At 24.8% G+C, this 18,955-nt stretch overlaps 2 protein-coding genes across 3 annotated transcripts; one reads left to right on the forward strand and one right to left on the reverse strand.

Annotated features, from left to right (window-relative positions):
* The first annotated feature begins 699 nt into the window (after nt 1–699).
* Nucleotides 700–11,185, forward strand: LOC112598968 (E3 ubiquitin-protein ligase Topors). Of its 2 annotated transcripts, none has more exons than XM_025345649.1 (9): nt 700–1,208; nt 2,665–2,907; nt 3,380–3,492; nt 3,573–3,623; nt 5,176–5,327; nt 5,835–5,934; nt 9,825–10,179; nt 10,251–10,537; nt 10,618–11,185. In XM_025345649.1, exons 2-9 carry the CDS (start codon nt 2,686–2,688, stop codon nt 11,006–11,008), a joined length of 1,671 nt encoding a protein of 556 aa, XP_025201434.1. In that variant the 5' UTR covers nt 700–1,208; nt 2,665–2,685; the 3' UTR covers nt 11,009–11,185. The 2 variants fall into 2 exon arrangements, with proteins under 2 accessions (XP_025201434.1, XP_025201435.1); XM_025345650.1 differs by having other exon boundaries at nt 5,185–5,327.
* A 2,981-nt stretch (nt 11,186–14,166) lies between these two features.
* On the reverse strand, nt 14,167–18,670 carry LOC112599200. Its single transcript, XM_025346014.1, has 6 exons — nt 17,944–18,670; nt 16,901–16,961; nt 14,897–14,996; nt 14,628–14,753; nt 14,369–14,527; nt 14,167–14,247 (listed from the first exon to the last, which is right to left on the reverse strand). Exons 1-6 carry the CDS (start codon nt 18,668–18,670, stop codon nt 14,167–14,169), a joined length of 1,254 nt encoding a protein of 417 aa, XP_025201799.1.
* Between the last annotated feature and the right edge of the window lie 285 nt (nt 18,671–18,955).

Here is an 18,955-nt window from a genome sequence, read left to right on the forward strand (position 1 = left end):
CCAGCCGACTTGTCAAGCTTTCAAACTGCAATGGCCTATGACTCCGAATTGACTCGTGACTTGTGACTTACGAGTATATGAGTATGAGTCATAAGATAGACTTTAGTACTTTACACTCATAGACGGAGCAAGTTAGTAGTTCCCGCGGTCAATGGTGATTGGTGGCTGCGCTGCACATGTGTGTAGAGCAAACAAGGCTGTGCTTAGATATAAATGATATAATGCTGTGATGATAATTATTATTGTATCATTTGTACCGTATTATCAATAGTATAATTTTCATCTAAATAAATAATACACATCAATTATTCACATCATTATTCATCATACTTGTCGCTAAGCTGTCTACTGTCTAGTATCTACTATTTTAATTTTACAATATAATCTACTATAATATCTATTTAAATGTATTTACTATTTTCTACTTTATTAGAACAATATTTTGTACTAGATAATTTATATCACTGCTTTTACCGCGCCACCCGCTCTCATCATGCTCGGATACTCCGTCTATGAGTGTAAGGTCTATAGGTCGTAGGAGGGAACCGGTAATGATTGTTGGCTACACTGAGTCGATCGCGGACGGTTTAAAAGGGTAATTTCAGTTAACAAAAAAGACGCAATCGTTACCATCCCAACCGATCGTTGGTGATACCTTGGGTGTATAACCCGTGCAGGTACATACGTCATATGTCCATATCGAGTCTTTCTAAGCGTATTTTATGATGCTCATGTTTATATTGTTAATGTATATTCCTCTCTTGTGGGAAATGTAAAGAGTACATAACGAATAATGATTGATATTTGATAGTGAATAGTGATCGTATTTTAGTCGTGACTCGCAAGTGATCAAAGTTTTTGATTTCAGCTATTAAATAAGCTAATAACGAGTGATATTATTTTTGTTTTTATTTAACATCTTTATGTTTAATCTTTCTGTGATCTCAATCGTCGAAATGTTAAAATGATCTGCGTACCGAACGTAATTCACGCACTTTTGGCTACACTTTGATTGTATTATTTCTCAACAGCCCGCAATTACGTTGTACAACTAAACATCACACTAGTTATTTAATGTTTATTTGGCATATCTAAATACGTTTCTAAGCAGATTTTAGCGATATACAACAAACGAAAATGCATTAGGCACACATAATTTATTTATTATATACAGATTATATTTGGGAATATCCATTAATTTTACTATGGTAAGTAAAATCTTATATTGGCTTTAGCATTATAATATCTTCTTAGAAATTCATAATTTCTAGGTTTTCTGGTTATTATTACTATTGTATTTAGTATAGGATTATTGAATAAGCGAAGAAAGGTGCTGTATTAATGTTTCTATTTCAGATTAGTGTTTTATTACACAAAAACATAAATATTATAATTAACAAATTAGTATTTTGTATACTCCTGTAATTTATTCTATGTTAGTCTTGTTAAATTTTTTAACTATACCTTATAAAATTGAATTATGATAAAATTAGGTTTCTGTTAAGATTTATGAGTTGCGAGTTTTTTATTTATTAGGTATAGAAGTTAGCATTAGATGGTACTCATTGTTAATGAGACTTCAAAACTAAATTATCGCTTCATACTAAATCATTTTCTGATCTTATAAAATAGTCAAATAATTTAGCATTAAACACCCTAAAGCTCATAATGTTGGTTATGTGGGATAAGTTTAATATTATTTATATATTGTGATGAATATAAATCAATATTTTTATCTGTTATGATATTTAAAAAAAATATATATATTGAATATTTATAATCAGAATTGTCAAACTATTGTCATTTAATTTTTATTAAGTATTAATTAATTTGTTTTTAAATATAAATATTATAGTTTTGTTGATATTTGTTAAATTTTTCTCATTATATTAATTTAAATTTAAAATAAAACATACTTTATTCTTTAAATCCAAAAGTACTTCATTATTGTCATTCCTGTGAAATCAAAATTTATTCTATATCATGAATATACCTGGGTCATGTGTCCAGCGTTTAGGGCTTCAAAAACTTAAGTAATAGATCCATATCCATATATTGTTAACATAATATGCTATGATTGGTATAATAATAATAGTATTTCAATTCTACTTTAAGTCTTATCGGCACTGGCAGTTATGGATATTCTTCAAAAATAATTATTATCTATGTGACCCCGATCAAAGGTTAAAGTTTAAAATTATTTATTAATTTATCGATAGAAATTCACAAATTTAAAATAAAACATTAAAAAAACAGTACAATTGCAACAATATTTGATGTTAAAACCATTAGTTTTCACAAATTTTTCTTTTAAAAATCAGATCTAACAAAAAAAATAAATCAAGTACGGCCCTGAGTATTTTTAACTTAAAAAACTGTACTCTATTTAATATTATGATAGTCAATTCAAATCCTGATATAGTTTATGTTACACATAAAAATTCTAAGTTAATCCTGGCACCTAAAATCATATTTTTGGGTATCACGATAACCTGATTGTACCAATCTGAATAATTTGATAATTATGTTAATTTAATATACATAATTATTAATGCATATACTATATATATATTAATAATGTATGTACTTAATATTTATTTTATATACCTAATGTTATTTAATACTGATTAATTAAACTACCTTTTATTTATTTTTTAATTTTAGAATTGAAATTCATAATTCAACATGTCACTACTCTTAAAATCTGAACTTGACGTTGTGGAGTTATCATCAGATGATGAATCGATAGCAGTGTTAAGGAATGGACCTCCTGTTCCTCTTAATACTGGGCGCCCTTCAACACCAGATACTCAATGTTCAATTTGTCTAGATGATTTAACCAATAAATGTTATTCAAATTCATGTTGGCATTTATTCTGTTTTGAATGTTTAAAACGATGGTCAAATGTAAGTTTAGCAAATTCTTAATAATGATTAATTGTTAAAGGTTTGTATATCATATTATTGTCTCAAACATTTCTTAAATAGAAACTGATTATATTATACAAAATGTGTTGGAAAACATACTGTTTTTTGTCTCAATTTAAAAATGAAAGTAAATATTTTTTGCGAAGAAGTTTACTTTAATTATTGTTACCATCTATTTTTATAATATTGAATATTTTATTAGTAATTACAAATAGTTAAAATTAATAGTTAATTTTAATCTTTTTACCAGTTCTAAATCTTACTAATTAAACTTCAAAAAAATGTTTGTTGTCTGAAGTTCTTATTTAGTACAGTCCAAAGAAATCTATAATTTATTAACTTAATGCGGATAATATAAAAATTTATTTTGATTAATTAGTAACTTGTTGAAAAGTTTTATATCAATGTCTTAATAAAAATGATTTTTTTTTTTTGTATGTTTATGTTTTAGTCTGAACCAACTTGTCCATTATGTAAGAAATCATTCAGTTTTATTCATCATTCATTTGATGATCTGGGTGACCATGAAACATATCATGTTCCTTCGCTGCCCAGAGCACCGTCGTAAGAAATACATTATTTTATAAAATTAATATATTATATTTATATTTACAATATTTGTATTACAATGTTTGTTTTTCTAGACCAAGACTATTTATGCGGCCATACAATGAAATGTCAAACGATATAAACAGGTGAAGTATTTTATATAATTATTAGGTAAAAAAAATTAACATATTTTCACTAATATTTGATATTATATTTGGAATATAAAATATTGATAATTTATATTGTTCACATTAGTTTAAAATGATAACAATGTATTTTTTATAAAAATATACATATACTCTATTCAGAATAAGACTATAGTAGGTAGTAAATGTAAATATACCGAGTTCTTACATGTATTCCATGTACCTATGTGGCTCCACCTCCCACTCATCATTAAATTTATGCATGTATATAATGGTGTACTCTTAATTAACGTAGAGTTTGCTTATATTTTATTTACTATAATAATAATGAGCATATAAAATGGAACAAATTAATAGAGTTTACCCTTAAAAAAAAAATCAATGGGTTTTAGTAAATTTCTTATGTTTGAGCGAGTAATGCAATGTGTCAGTTGCATGCCAAATCAGGTTATTTTGTACCTATTGCTTCAAGACCAAAATGAATAGATGAGTACCAGGCAATGAATTTAATGTGATAAAAAGTTTTTAATTATAATATTTATACTATGATGTAAAAAACAAAAAATGTGTATAAAAGTTATTGTTGCATGGGTGGTCATATAGTAGTTTGCATCAGGTCAAAAAATTGTTCAGCTCACTACTACAATGTGAATTTATCTGGATTAATATCAGTTGTTCTTGATTATTGGAAAAGTAAATTAGTATTATTAGTTATTGTGTATAATTAATCAAATATGAATTTCTCTTACTCAAAAACTTAGGAAGTAATTTTGTTTTATTACAACAAATTCAAATAGAAAAAAATAAAAAATACGATTGTATGTATTTAAATACTTATAAATTATAATATTTGTCAAAGTTTTATCAAACAATCAATATTCACAAACAACTGTAGATAAGTGCATGTTATGTTAAATAATACTTCTGGAGTATAAAAAACATATTATATATTGATTGAACTTTCAAAACAAAATAATGTATAAAACAATATTAAATAAAAAAATAAAAAAAAGAACATTTTAAAATCAATACATTTATTGCTCTATTCCAAGTCCATTGAACTGAGAGTCAAAATGCATTGATCTAATATTATTGTAATGTATTACCTTTAGACTATAGCACATAGGTAGCCAACTTGCGGCTCGTGAGTCACATGTGGCTCATGTCTTATTTACAAATTCAAAATTTACTTAATATTATTATGGATTTTAATTTTTTAGGTATTAAATTATAAAAAATTATCAAATTATATAAAACGTGTCTATAAACATAACATTTTGGCTCTTGGTATTATTGTATTTATCTATGTGGCCTGTAAACCTATTCATGTTAGCTACCCTTGGTATAGCATATATTATCAGAACATTAACTAAAAAACCAAAATACAATATTTCAAAATTATTTGCTTAACTATCCTAATGTATACGATTTTCACAATAATATGTATATAGTTGAATGTTGTATTGTATATTTCTAAAAATATCCCAATACGTTTATATATAAATACGTATAATACGTATAAATTATATCTACTAACTTGTATTTTGTTTAGAATGTTCAGAATGAATTTGTTTATGGATATTGTCCGTAGAAATGAGAGAGCGATAAATAACGTTAATCATTTATTTGACTATAATCATAATGATCAAGTTTATGATCAAAATCAAGATTTTTCACGTCCAATTTTACAAAGACCAATCATGGGTATTTATTAAAATTGTTTTAAGAAGACACTACGTCCTTGTGTGTCATCTTCATCTTAGAAATATATACAACATGGCAAATTATACACACAATAATCAATAATTTTACTCTGTTAATTTTAAAATTAAAGTGAGTTGACCTGTCATAAAATTTAAAAATTTAGAATATCTTTAAGGGTTTTAGGTTTTATTAATATTTTAATTTTGAAGCAAGTTATTATTATTTTGAAATGCACAAACAATTTGCAGTTTTAAAATGTTTATAACTTGCTTTTAAGTTTAAGATTTCAATAATACCTGCAATATTCCTTTAATAATAATCTTTAAATTTTATAAGAATTCAATTTACTCTAATTTTTAAATAACAGAGTAAAATAAATTATTGTAAACGTTAAATTTGCCATGTTTGTACACTTGTAAGATGGAGACGACATATATGGGTATAGCATCTTCCTAATATTTTAAATTTTATTTGTTTATACAATTCAACATTTCTTTTGTCTTTCAGGTCAAGCAACGAGAATACGAGTATACGTTGAAAATGCATGGGCTGAACCTTTACCTGATTTAAGTGGTCGTTTTAGAGATTGCAGCTCAGCTTTCTATCGGTAAAATACGAAATACTTAATTTTCTTTTTTTATTTTATAGTTTTATTATTTCATATCCTTCAAATATTATAGATAAAATGTTTATATGTAAAAAAAATAACTCGTGGGGATTTAAACTGGATTATTTTAGTGGTGTTATTTAGTGAGAGATTTTTGCCAATTTTAGACCATTAATAATTGTCCTTCATGTTTAATGCTATCAGTATTCTTTTTTAAGTAAACCCTATTTTTAATGATTATTGTTAATTAATAGATATTTACATTTTAATTCATCACGCTTAACTTCATCCGTCATTATATTTTTGTAAACATATATCCTCTTGTTATAATATAATTTATTTTAAAATAAATAATTCAAAATATATTAACTTGTGAACAAATTCATAAATAAAAAAAAAATAACATGAATAAATGCTATGTAGTGACTAAATTTTTGAAGAATATTTTAAAAATATAATTCAGTCATAAAATTGTTATCATATTGATGTTTATATTAAATTATTATAAATTATTATATAGTATAAAATATAGGTATTTGTTATTGGTACACTTTCTATTTACAACACTTAAATAAAAATATAATAAATGAAAACTAATTAAAATTAGTTTTATTGTTACATAATTTTTTGTAAGTAAAATACTCAATAAGTATTAATATAGATTCAATTTATACATTTGGAGTTAGTTTTTCAAAATCTAGATTTTGTATAGTTTTGCGAAAGCAGTGTCATTGGTTCAAATCTGGAAAAAAAAAGAAAAGGATTTCGTATAATTATGTAATTGGGATTAAAAATTTTATCTCTATATAATTTTGAAAAAGTATTTGAAACGTCATCTATTAAACAAAAATATGAAGACTAACATAAAATATATAATTTTAAAATATGAATTTTTTTTTTATAGTTATATAATAGCTGTGAATAGATTATTCTAAATATTTATGGTATCAATTAGAAATAGTTCACTGGACACTGATTGTTCATAATATATTATATTTTGGTATTTCCTTGTGGTTAAACATTAATGTAACAAGGCAAGGTGGGCATTTGACCTTGTCAAATTTTGAATGCAGCCTTATGTGTTGGTGCCCAGTTATTGCCATTTAATCATTACTGTTGAAATAAAATATGCCTTTTTTTATATATCTTAAAAATATTAATTGTGTAGTGAGAATGAAAAATTATTGTCATAATGATAAATTGATTATTAATAATTAATAATTGGAATAAAAAATTATATACAGTATTCAAACTAAGAGGTACCACTAAATATTTCAGTTCAATTACTTTATAATGAAATGGGGTTTTCAGTGAATGATAGATAGTACTTAACTACAATCTCAGACAAATTTCAAATTTTTAACACTTTTGATACGCGTATGCACGATACAATTTACTTTTTTTTAAATGGTAACGCCAATTTTTTCTACATATTCGGATAGAGTATTTTTTTATAAACAATTTATGATTAAAAAAAATTTTTTCTGATTACAAAATTAGCTTATGAAACTTAACGATGAAATTTAATATTTACGAGTAATTTGTTTTTGACAAAATTTAAAACTAAATTCAAATTATTGTTACTTATTAATATCCAATATTGTTAAATATCTGTTTACACACAGATAAGATATTGTTTTTTTTTTATCGTAATTTACTATCATTTTTTTCATTCATTCTTCTGAAATAAGGTAACTAATTAAAAGTAATGAAAACTATAATTTTAGGTGCACACTATAAATTTGAAATAAAGATTTAATAATTTGCCATTAAGTCTTACAATTTTATCTAATGAATTGTTCGAAGTTTCCACCTTGATGTTCTAAACATAATTCCAAATGTATTAAAAATTCCCTTGATGTGGCAGCATTTATTTGTTCTTCTTTCAAATTATTACAAGCCAGTCGTATTTTGTTTTTTAAATCTTGGAGATTAATAGGTGTGTCCATATATACAACATTTTTTAAATGCCCCCATAAAAAAAATCCATTGGGATCAAGTCTGAAGATCTTGCTGGCCATGGAATTACTCCATGGGTACCAATCCATCAGTTAGGAAAAATATCATTTAAATATTGTTTAACAATGATGGCGTTGTGTGCTGGTGCACCGTCTTGTTGAAAATACATATTTTCTCGCGTGGCTAATGGAATGTTTTCTAACAGTAACGGTAATTGATTAACAAGAAAATCTAGATATCTTCTACCTTTAAGTGTTCTGTCGTAAAAATAAGGACCTACAAGTACTCTACCAATTAATCCACACCACACATTTAAACCCCTAACTGTCTGAAAGTTAGTTTCTCGGGACCAGTGTGGATTTGTATCGCCCCAAAACCTATTGTTTTGTTTGTTCATTATACCATTGTTAGTGAATTTTTTAGATTTATCAGTCCACAAAATACTATTATAAAATAAATTGTTGGTTTCAAATTGAACACTAAACCATGACTAAAATTGTAATCTACGTTCAAAATCTTCGATTCGTAAATGTTGGATAAACCCGGGTTTAAACAGTTGATTGTAGTTTAAATTTTGTCGAAAACAAATTACTCGTAAATATTAAATTTCATCGTTATGTTTCATATGCTAATTTTGTAATCAGAAAAAAATTTTTTAAACATAACATGTTTAGAAAAAAATACTCTATCCGAATAAGTAAAAAAAAAAATTGGTGTTACCATTTAAAAAAAAGTAAGTTGTATCGCACATGCATGTATCGAAAGTTTTAAAAATTTGAAATTTGTCTAAGAATGTGTAATTAAGTATTATCTATCATTCACTTAAAACTCTATTTCAATACAAAGTCATCGAACTGAAATATTTAGTGGTACCTCTTAGTGTGAACATACTGTATATATATAATATATACTCTATCCAGGGAAAGAATTTGCCAGGTTTCAATGAAAATCAGTTGTGCATATCTTCACATGACACCCTATCACTGAAATTGGTACCATTATGGTAAGATGCGCAGAATTGATGTGTATATGTTGTGTATTCTGAAAGTCTTAAATAGCCCCATCGATTATAAATAATTATAAATTATGTCTAGCTAATTCACCAACAATAATAAAGAATTACAAATAAATTTGGTAAAAATATTAAGTTTTTATTTATGATATATATATATATATATATATAACAGGGAATGTGAAATTGTGAACTACAAATTTTTTTTTTTTTTAACCAACTAATATTATTTTTACTTTTATCATAAATTATAGTTTTTAATAAACTATAATTTTTTTTTTTTTTTTTGTAAAATAATGTTAATTATAATGTTATTATAATAGCAAAAAAAAAAAAAAATAATAACAAATATTATCATTTTATTATTAATAGGTAATAATAAAAGTAAAAAATAATATTAGTTAGTTAAAAAAAAAAAAATTTGTAGTTCACAATTTCACATTACCCAGGCTGGACCACTGCCCATAACATATATATATGTATGGTTTTTATCTAGCTCCATTCACACTTCAAATTTATAATTTAGTATAAAAACACATTTAACCAATTTATTTATGTTAGGTTAAGTATATTTAAAGTGCCTTAATGGGTTAATAATATACTCTAAATTTTTGTGGACATCAAATATCACAGATTTAGATGTGACTATTAGCACTCAAAAATGAAATTGATATCAATAACCTAAAAATTAATATGTATATATATTATATGGTTTATAAGTATTCTGTTAGAATGAGATGTCAACCTACCGTATTTCATTGCCTAACTAGTTTTTATGTTATGCGATGAAGATCTGAAATACTGGACAACAATTTATGAGCCATTTGGCCTATGTCTTATTCTGAAGTGTTTTTCACTAAACCATTCCCTACAAACTTTTTTATAATTTATGTTTAATATAAAAATTTTATTCTTTCAGAAATAATCCAGCTCAAACATATAGATTACATGCATTTATCCTTAGAGATCTTGTTGCTATAAGGGAAACTGCAAGAATAGAAGGTGAGCCTGTTCCTATCCTGGAGAGTGCTGATGTTTCTGTGACAAATTTGATAATGCGATCACTTGCAGCTTATGAAATAAGAGAGTTGTACATGATTAACATCTTAACGCCTTTTCTGGATCGGCGTGCATCACATTTTTGCCATGAACTATATAATTTTGCTAATAGTCCATACGACATAGTTGGCTATGATCGTCATGTTCAATATACCTTTCGATCTAGCTATTCATCATCAGATTTACCAAATCCACCACTTCCAGCCAGAATAACTGTAAAATAAATAAAATATTATATATTATGAGTTATTGTATTACTATAAAATAAATGTATGTATATTTTTAGGCATCAAGTATACTAGCAGCATTAGAATCACCACCACTTGCATTACCAATTCCAATGATAGATTCTTCTCGACGAGTTATCGGTGAAACAATTGTATTGGATTCAGATAATGAAGAAGCTCAATTGCCAATATTGGAAGTTATCGTTGTTAGTTCTAGCGGTGATGACTCTGATGTTGAAATTTTAAGTCACTCCTTTCGTTCTATTGAACCACGTAATTCTGCTTCAATAGACCAACCATCTACATCTACTGGAATTCGACATTCATTAGATCGACCAAGTAATAGGTAAGTAAATAATTGTTTGTATATTGTACATGTACATATAAAGATGTATAATTGTATGATTTTTACAATTGAATAAATAGGTATAATTTAAGGAGACGGAGATTATACTCACCAACTTTAAATGATTCAAATTTTCCTATACAATCTGTTCATGGTATATCTCGAATGTCTTATCCATCTCTTGCAAGAAGAAGGAGGCCCTATGTAGATTCTTCATCAGATGATGAAGATTTTACTCCTGCTCGAAGTTATCAAACTGCTCGCATAAAATCTCGTGATGTTAACAACAAAAAGAAAAGAAAATCAAAAAAAAATAAACATAAAAAGAGAAAATTAAACAACAATGATTCAAGGTCTGAAATTCGTAGAGCCAACAGAAGTCGTTCATATTCAGAATCCTCCTCATCTTCGGGTGATACAGATTTAAGACCGAATAACAGTTTAATTCATACTGATGTAGTTATAACCTAATGTTAATTTATTAAAAAGAAGAATTTTTATATTTTTCTGACCCTGGACCTTAAAAAGATCAATACTATGAAGCTTTTTTTATAGTCACTTACCATAAAAATCAGCTACTAGTTTAGTTAAATAAAATTGTAATACTAAAGTTTAATGAGCAAAAAGTGATAAATTAATTATTATTTATACATTTTAAATAACTTAACTAAAATGTTATGTATATATTATATATTATAATTTATAATGTATGCATTATATAATCACAGTAGAAGTTATAATTGTCAGTTTTTATAAATAAGAGTAGACAATTTATAATTTTATTTTATTTTTCTAATTAAATAATTTGTGTGTTTAATGCCTTACAACAAAAACAAATGTATGATCATTTTAATATATTGTGTATAAAAATGACTTAATCAAGTATTTTGTAAAATTATTATAAAAGTATTTTCTTTTTCAAAAAACTATTCTTATTTGTATTTTATTCTCCTTACAAGAATTTTAAAATAAAATTGATGTAAAGTCATATTAATTTTATGTAAGCGTCGCACTAAAATTTCAATTTTTAAGAGAATTCGTCAAAACTACAAATTATTTTATAAACATACAGGCAAAATGGATAAAGATACTTGATACTTAAATTTTAAGTATTTAGATACTCAGTAAATGATATATTAAATTAAACTAAGTCACCAAGTTTTCCAAAAAACATATAAAGGTGTATATTTTAATTAATCATTATGTGAAAATAGACAAAAATTTATAGTAAAAATATTAACAGTAATGATAATATTACAGACTTTATTCTACGACAATAATTATTCTTTATAAGCTTTCATTTTTAGAAATATAAGCAGTCAATATAAAACTAGAGTATCAATAACTTAATAATTGTTCATTCAAAAATGCATATACATTTACTATGTGTTGGATTATATAAATAAAAGCAATCATTGTTGTATGTTATTACTATTAATATTTAATTATAATATCTATTACTAGTCAAAGTTATTAATTTATAATATATTTACTTAACTTGTTTTCTTTTGAAAATAATAAATTTTTGAAAGTATTTTACAACTGATTATATAAGTAAGAATAGGTACCTAATATTTAGGGATTTGTGATAGTAATATATTATTATATATATTTATGTACATTTTACACGAGTCATGATTTTAAATATTTTAATGATATTTGATAAATCACTCAGCCAGTGGTTACTTACAAATAATTAAACTATACATAATATATGTACAAATATACCATATAGTATAATGCAAGATCAAATAAAGTTTGGCTAAATTTTTAAACATCCTATTTTATAATGATAAAAAATTCAGATTTTTTCAATAGGTACTTAATATTTTGCTTGCATAGACAATTAAAATAATACAACATTTTGTAATTATATATCTATAAATATAAATAATTTTAAATATGAAGTATTTTATACGTTTACGATTTTATTATTACATAATTTAAAATATTATAATTATTTGAATTTTAAAACAATTATTTTCTTTTATGTAAGCTAAATTCATTGCTCATTGTAGGAATCTAAATCAATGGTATTAGTTAAATAGTTGATGCATTTAATCGTCAATAATGTTAAAGCATTTAATCTTTCCTTTGACATAGGTAATATGTGTACTTTTTTATTCGTTTTAAAATTGAAAATGACATTTTCCTGTTCAGTTTACAATTGTAATATTTGGAAACATTCTTAAGATTATCAAGTTTTCAAGTTACACCAAAAAACCAAAATCGATTTCACTAAAAATTGAATTTACATAGAAATTCCTATTTTCCTAAATTATTATTCAATTAATTTTAAAATAATGGTAATTTTTAATTTTGATTTTTTAGAAGTACAAACTAAATCTTATTTTCTAAATAAAACCATTTATCTCAACTAAGTATCATGACGTATATAATCACAAAAAACATTTCATTATAAGATCATGGTTAATTCATCCCTTCCCTCAAAATCTAAAATAATTTAGAAGTTCAGAAGATAATCAGTACTCTATTTAGTATACAAATTTAAAAAATAATTATAAAATAGATACATAGGTATGTCTGTAACTCTGATTAAAATAAACTGCCAACTGGTTATAAGAAACTTTTAGTTCTTGAGAGTTGAGTGGACTGTTTATACTCATTAAATATTTTGCTTTGTTGTTGATAAATAATATTTGATATTAATTTGGAACTAATTTTAATGTTTATTAAACACTTTTATAATACATATTTCGAGTGAAGTCGACACTTTAGATGATACACATTCATTGATTAATTATACGAACACGAGATAAATCGTTGGTATCGTAGACCGACTAAGCCGAAATAATATTGAGCTTACGAATTAATATAATATTATTGAATACTATTGATGTTTGTATCGATATACGTAACGATGTCAAAAGTTATTTTTCATAATTCAAGAATATATTTATTTTTTTTTGTTTTTAATTTGTTTTATTATACAATCTGTAAATATATTATTTTTACAAGGAGCATAAGTGTTGATAAGATAGAAATAGAATAACAATAAAATAAAGTAAAATAAAAGGGACTGATGACTTGAGCGAAGAATCCATCCAGCGATGGAACTTCTTGTCAAGAATATATAATTTCTAAAAATGTTCATTACGTAAAAAATAATAGAAAGTAGCTATTATATAATTTAAATTAAACGTGATATAATATTTTTAAACAAATTAGATTTTTATTTTAAAATTAAAGTTGTTTACCTACTTAATGTATAAATATCTGTTCTTAAACCATTTAAATACCATGGTAATATAAATAATATAATGTATTAACTTAATAAATAAGATTATTTTACAATTTTGAAATTGAGTCTAAGAAAAATTTAAAATACTGCACTACTAGTTTCATTGATTTGCGAACATTTAAGTTCTAAATATTATCTATATTCTATAGTTCTGTACTATAGAATCTATAGATATGATTTGTTACAATAATACTAAATTGAATTATTACAGTATCAAACGTGGGTACTTCTTACCTAAATTATTTAAAAATAAGAATATTGGTAAACTATACTTAATTATTATTAAATTTAATTTCACCAATAATTTATATATAAATATTGAAAAAATGTAAACTGTTAATAGTACAAACTACAAAGTAGTTGATTATTAATTGTTGTCTGATGTATCATTCAATTTGCTAATTGTTTTTACCATGACGGATATAATGTTGTAAGACGTCATCAAAACCTGAAATTGTGTCGATATAGTATCAGTTCGAATATTATTTTGTTATTAATATCAAATATTATACTTATATACATCATATTATATTATTATGTTAACCGTAAGAGAATAAATTAATATTTACATTAGCAAATAGTTGTAAGTTAACTATTTTTTTCGTTGAAGCTTTTATTTTTATCTGATTAGCATCATTTACGTGAACGGTTAATAATAATAATTTTTCAAATACTAAATCCATCTTTGTCCAATTACAAGAATATATTCCAAGGTTGACAGATTCCCTCTGCGTAATGTAAGTTTATAATTATTAATTAAAATAAAAAAAATGATAATTTTAAATGTTGAATTTATTATTTTTTATAAGTAAAAAAGGTACGTAATACCTTTGAGTTAATATGATCAAATAAATGACAATGCAGAAATAATTGTAGACATAAGTAGAAAATTCCAATCCCGATTTTAAATAAATTTACCATTGTGATAGCAAATGATTCTGTCGATAATAGAACCTGTTGGTAAATTATTAGATACTTAGTAGGTACTAGGTAGGTACTATAGTAAAACAATATAGTTATAATATAATTATAGTTAAACAATATTAGTCAATTCATTAGAATTTCATGAAAATAATTTGCATATTTTAAAATATTACCATACTGAACGAGTTCGATAACATTATGATTAAGCCTGAACTAATAGCAACGTGCATTAGAACAATAGGCTTCACGATAGAAAAATATAGTTTTAATTTCCTGTAAAAATAAATAAAAATAATCTTAGTATATTATGTTGTTGTTATTTGTTGATGTCAATGATGTCATGATTTTAACTTAATAAATAACCAGCTATAATATTTTATTAAGTATGATCGTTTCACATTTGACACGTAAAATTGTAAACCATACCTACCTGTAGGACAAATTATTGATTACTAATCAGCGTAAATCATTTTTATGTTATATATAATTTGTTTTATACGTTTTTAAATTATTTATTAGTTGTTTTAAACGCATAATTATATAAGCATAAATATATGTTTAAATAACAGTATATAATTCAAGTGAATAGGTATTGCGTTAAGACAATTTTTTTTCCTATTGTATCTAATAAAAGATTAGAATTTAAAATGTTAAGTTTATAATAATTTACCTACTGTGTGATCTCATGATTTTACCTAAACTGACCAGATATTGTTTGTATTGGGTTTAATGAAGCAAATAAGTAATAATATGGAATTGAATTTACTTTGAACTATTATAAAACTTATAGGAAAAACATTAACTCTGCAATGTTAATATGTTCTTTATTTTTTTAAGTGTATTATAGATATTTGTAAAATTTTATACTTTACATATTATCTATAGGTACTCATTAACTCATAACCAGGGCTGTGAATTTATAGAAAAGTGCATTTTTTTTTGGTGAATGTAAAACATAGCTTTGTAAGTACATAATTTGAATTATGTAATTACGAATTCATTTATGAAACTTTTATTTTGCATATTTTTGCATTTTTGACGTTTTTAATTTTTTAGGGCATTTTTTTCGCATATTTAGGTCATATTTTGCTTTTTTTAGTTCATTTTCTAGTATTTTTAACCAAATTCAGTCAATTAAGTTGTTTGAAAACTTTTTTTTATTTTACACAGGCTGTATATGTATATTATGTCAATTTTTTAAACTTTTTTATTAAATAAACACTTTTTTGTACTACTATATTTTAATATCCTGTACCTAGCATTAATATAAACATAAAAATTAAATTAAAAACCATTTTAAATGAATTTTATACTATAATTTTTAGCATTTTATATTTCTTTTTTTTGCATTTTAAGTGCATATTTTGTATTTTAAGTGCATACTTTATTGCATTTTTTTGGCATTTTTAATGCATTTTTTAAGGTTTTTTAGTGCATTAAATTCACAGCCCTACTTATAACAGTCATAAGTCATAATACATTTAAAAATTGAAATATCGTAAAAAAGTAAAAACTAACGTACCAATACAGAAAATTCTAAGGTAATGCTTACCTTTAAAGTTTAAACTTGAAAATAGACCTATATTACTCAAAAATATACGAATAGTTAACAATTAACAAAAAACATAGAATTTTACTCAACGCCAATTTCCCATGTAATAGTAACTTTTGTGTAACTGTGTAAAAATTATGTATGATAGTGAACTATTAAAAATGTATGAATATATGATTAAGATGTCTTTACTCTCTTTAAACTTATCCGATGCAGGTTATAAAAGTATATAAATATAAATATAAGTAGAGTTACCCATTTAAGTTACAAACAGTAAAATATTTTAATTTTAAGGCAAAAAATAGTTGCATGTGTTCCGATAGGTTCCATTAAGTTCTAAATCGACTATAATTAGGTATATATTTGTGTTCTACATAAGGTTTCCATTGTTGTAGAACTAATACATTCATCGTTCCGTTTAGAGTCTAAAATACACCAATCTTGTATAGTTGTATGTAATAATCATGTCTCAAACTTATGAAAACAGAGGGCACTAAGGTCTGAAGAAACAGTAGAGACACTAATCGATTATGTGAATTTGTGAAGTATGATCATCATTCTTGTTGTTGGTTTTTTTTTTTTCATGTTAATTGTTAATATTTTAGGTTTATCAAAATATACTTACAGATCAAGTTGTTGTTGATCAAATAAAATCGATTTAAAATATTTAAGATTATAATCATGATCTGAAAAATAAAATATAAGTAATCGGTATTATCTATAACATTTAACACATACAATAATAGATGATATCGCATCGGCTCCCGACAGGTTCTAATAAGTCCGTTTCGGCTCCGGATATTTGACCATTCCGCCGGTTTAATGGCTATATTGCGTCTCATTTATGAACGTAAACCATATTATTAAAAGTTTGCGTATTATTATTAGTATTATCAATTATTATTCTTATATTATATTATTATATATACATTATAATTGTGGACACGTCCGCCCTTTGTTGATATTTGATTATTTATTATAATTTTAACGCGTATATTATATTTCTTGATGTTTTTGTTTCGAGCGATCGGCGTAGCGTTAGTTCACATATACTATTTTATTATTACCCAGCCCGTGAGTGCGAGTCACTGCGGCCAACTATTTGTTAAGAGCCCTTTTGACAAACATATTTGTAGTCAGTCCTCAGCCTGTAAATTGGAAGAAAAATTTTGTAAATTGGGAGCCGATACGTCTATACCATTGAAATCTGAAGGGAGTCGATACGGCCACCTTCAAATGAATAGTGGAAGCCAAAGCGGACAAATGGGAGCCGATGCGGATACTCCGAAAATAATATTGTCAATACAATAAAATACTAAAATGTTTTATAGAATTTTAAGGTTTTTGCTAACTTTTTACTGGTGTGATTCATTTTATCAGTACAATTAGGTGTGATAAGCAGCAAGGAATAAGGGTAAATTAAGGCAATAAGTCAATTTCGGTCATTTTTTTTTATTAAGTTACTTAAGTTTTTATTATTAAAGTATAAATTAGGTATTTCTTATTTTAAATTAGTTGTAAAAAATAAAAAATCTATTAGAATATAAGACGAGTTTTTAGTGATTTTGACTTATTCTTTTTATTTAATCGTCTAATTGATTATTCTTTATTTTACCACAAACTCATTTTCTATAAAATAATAGTCAAAATTTAAAAAATTAGTCTCACCTTTTTGAAGGTTTACATCATGCCCGATGTTCTTAAATGCTGCAGCCAATACTTCATATTGAACAGTTATCGCCCAACCAATAGACAATAATAATATATCAATCATCAATACTAAGTATAATGATTTTATTGCTATTATTGTTTCGATAATGTAAAACAGGACATAATACTGATTGTAAGTATTGACAGTCATGGGATATCGTCTGTTTATAATGTTCTCTAAACGTCGATTGTCATTTGAATTTGCTATGAATGAGTTAATTACTATTGGATAAAAAACCCATAGAATGATCACCAAAATGCAGAAATTATAGTATAATTTTGTATATTGTAGAACTCTGTTACGATGTTTGTACAGTATTTCAACGTTATTATGGCATTGTTTGCTCTTAAAAAAATTTAAATATGTAACGTCCAAAAGATCCAAAACGTTGTTTTTGTTGAACAGAAGTATGATTATTTTCCACAGATTAAGATAATTAAATGAATCAGAGAATATGATTAGAAATAAATCAACATTGTTAATAGTGTCTTCCAACTCAAATAAAAACCCACAATTCCCGAAAACAATTAGACACTGAGTTATCACGGTTAGTACGATAAAAGAAAGTTTGTAAATATTCCAACCGAATATTTTTTTACTGTTAGAATCAAATACTTGATAAAAACCACATTGTTTCAAAATTTTCAAATGAATAGCAGCAGTATGATCGTTAAATATGGCCATCGGATTATTGGTTCTATTTTATCGGTGTAATCTGTAAAAATAAAGTACCTATTAATAAATTAAATTATAAAACCATTAATTTTAAATAAATAAAGACTAACAATAATTCCAATGGATTAAAATTATTTTTGTGAAACTGTATGTAGTATAGATTTGACTTAATTAAATCTTCAGTACAGATATATTTGCATTCGGCTGGTTCAATGTATAATTATATATATAATAATATGTCTATTTTCACTATTCAATATCAAGTATCAACTTTCAATATTTACTGTAGTTGTT

This window comes from Melanaphis sacchari, unplaced genomic scaffold (genome assembly GCF_002803265.2).
Source record: "Melanaphis sacchari strain LSU unplaced genomic scaffold, SCAv2.0 Contig4_pilon_pilon, whole genome shotgun sequence".
NCBI classification, from domain to species: Eukaryota; Metazoa; Arthropoda; class Insecta; order Hemiptera; family Aphididae; genus Melanaphis; species Melanaphis sacchari.

What these genes read in the sequence shown, in the direction of transcription:
- LOC112598968 (XM_025345649.1), top strand. Translation starts at nt 2,686, where the DNA reads ATGTCACTACTCTTAAAATCTGAACTTGACGTTGTGGAGTTATCATCA. An exon ending in GTTTAAAACGATGGTCAAAT is followed by an intron (nt 2,908 to 3,379) that starts GTAAGTTTAGCA and finishes TTTATGTTTTAG; the next exon opens with TCTGAACCAACTTGTCCATT. An exon ending in TTTACAAAGACCAATCATGG is followed by an intron (nt 5,328 to 5,834) that starts GTATTTATTAAA and finishes TTTGTCTTTCAG; the next exon opens with GTCAAGCAACGAGAATACGA.
- LOC112599200 (XM_025346014.1), bottom strand. Translation starts at nt 18,670, where the DNA reads ATGGCCATATTTAACGATCATACTGCTGCTATTCATTTGAAAATTTTG. An exon ending in GATCAACAACAACTTGATCT is followed by an intron (nt 14,997 to 16,900) that starts GTAAGTATATTT and finishes TTATTTTTACAG; the next exon opens with GAAATTAAAACTATATTTTT. An exon ending in ACTTACAACTATTTGCTAAT is followed by an intron (nt 14,248 to 14,368) that starts GTAAATATTAAT and finishes ACACAATTTCAG; the next exon opens with GTTTTGATGACGTCTTACAA.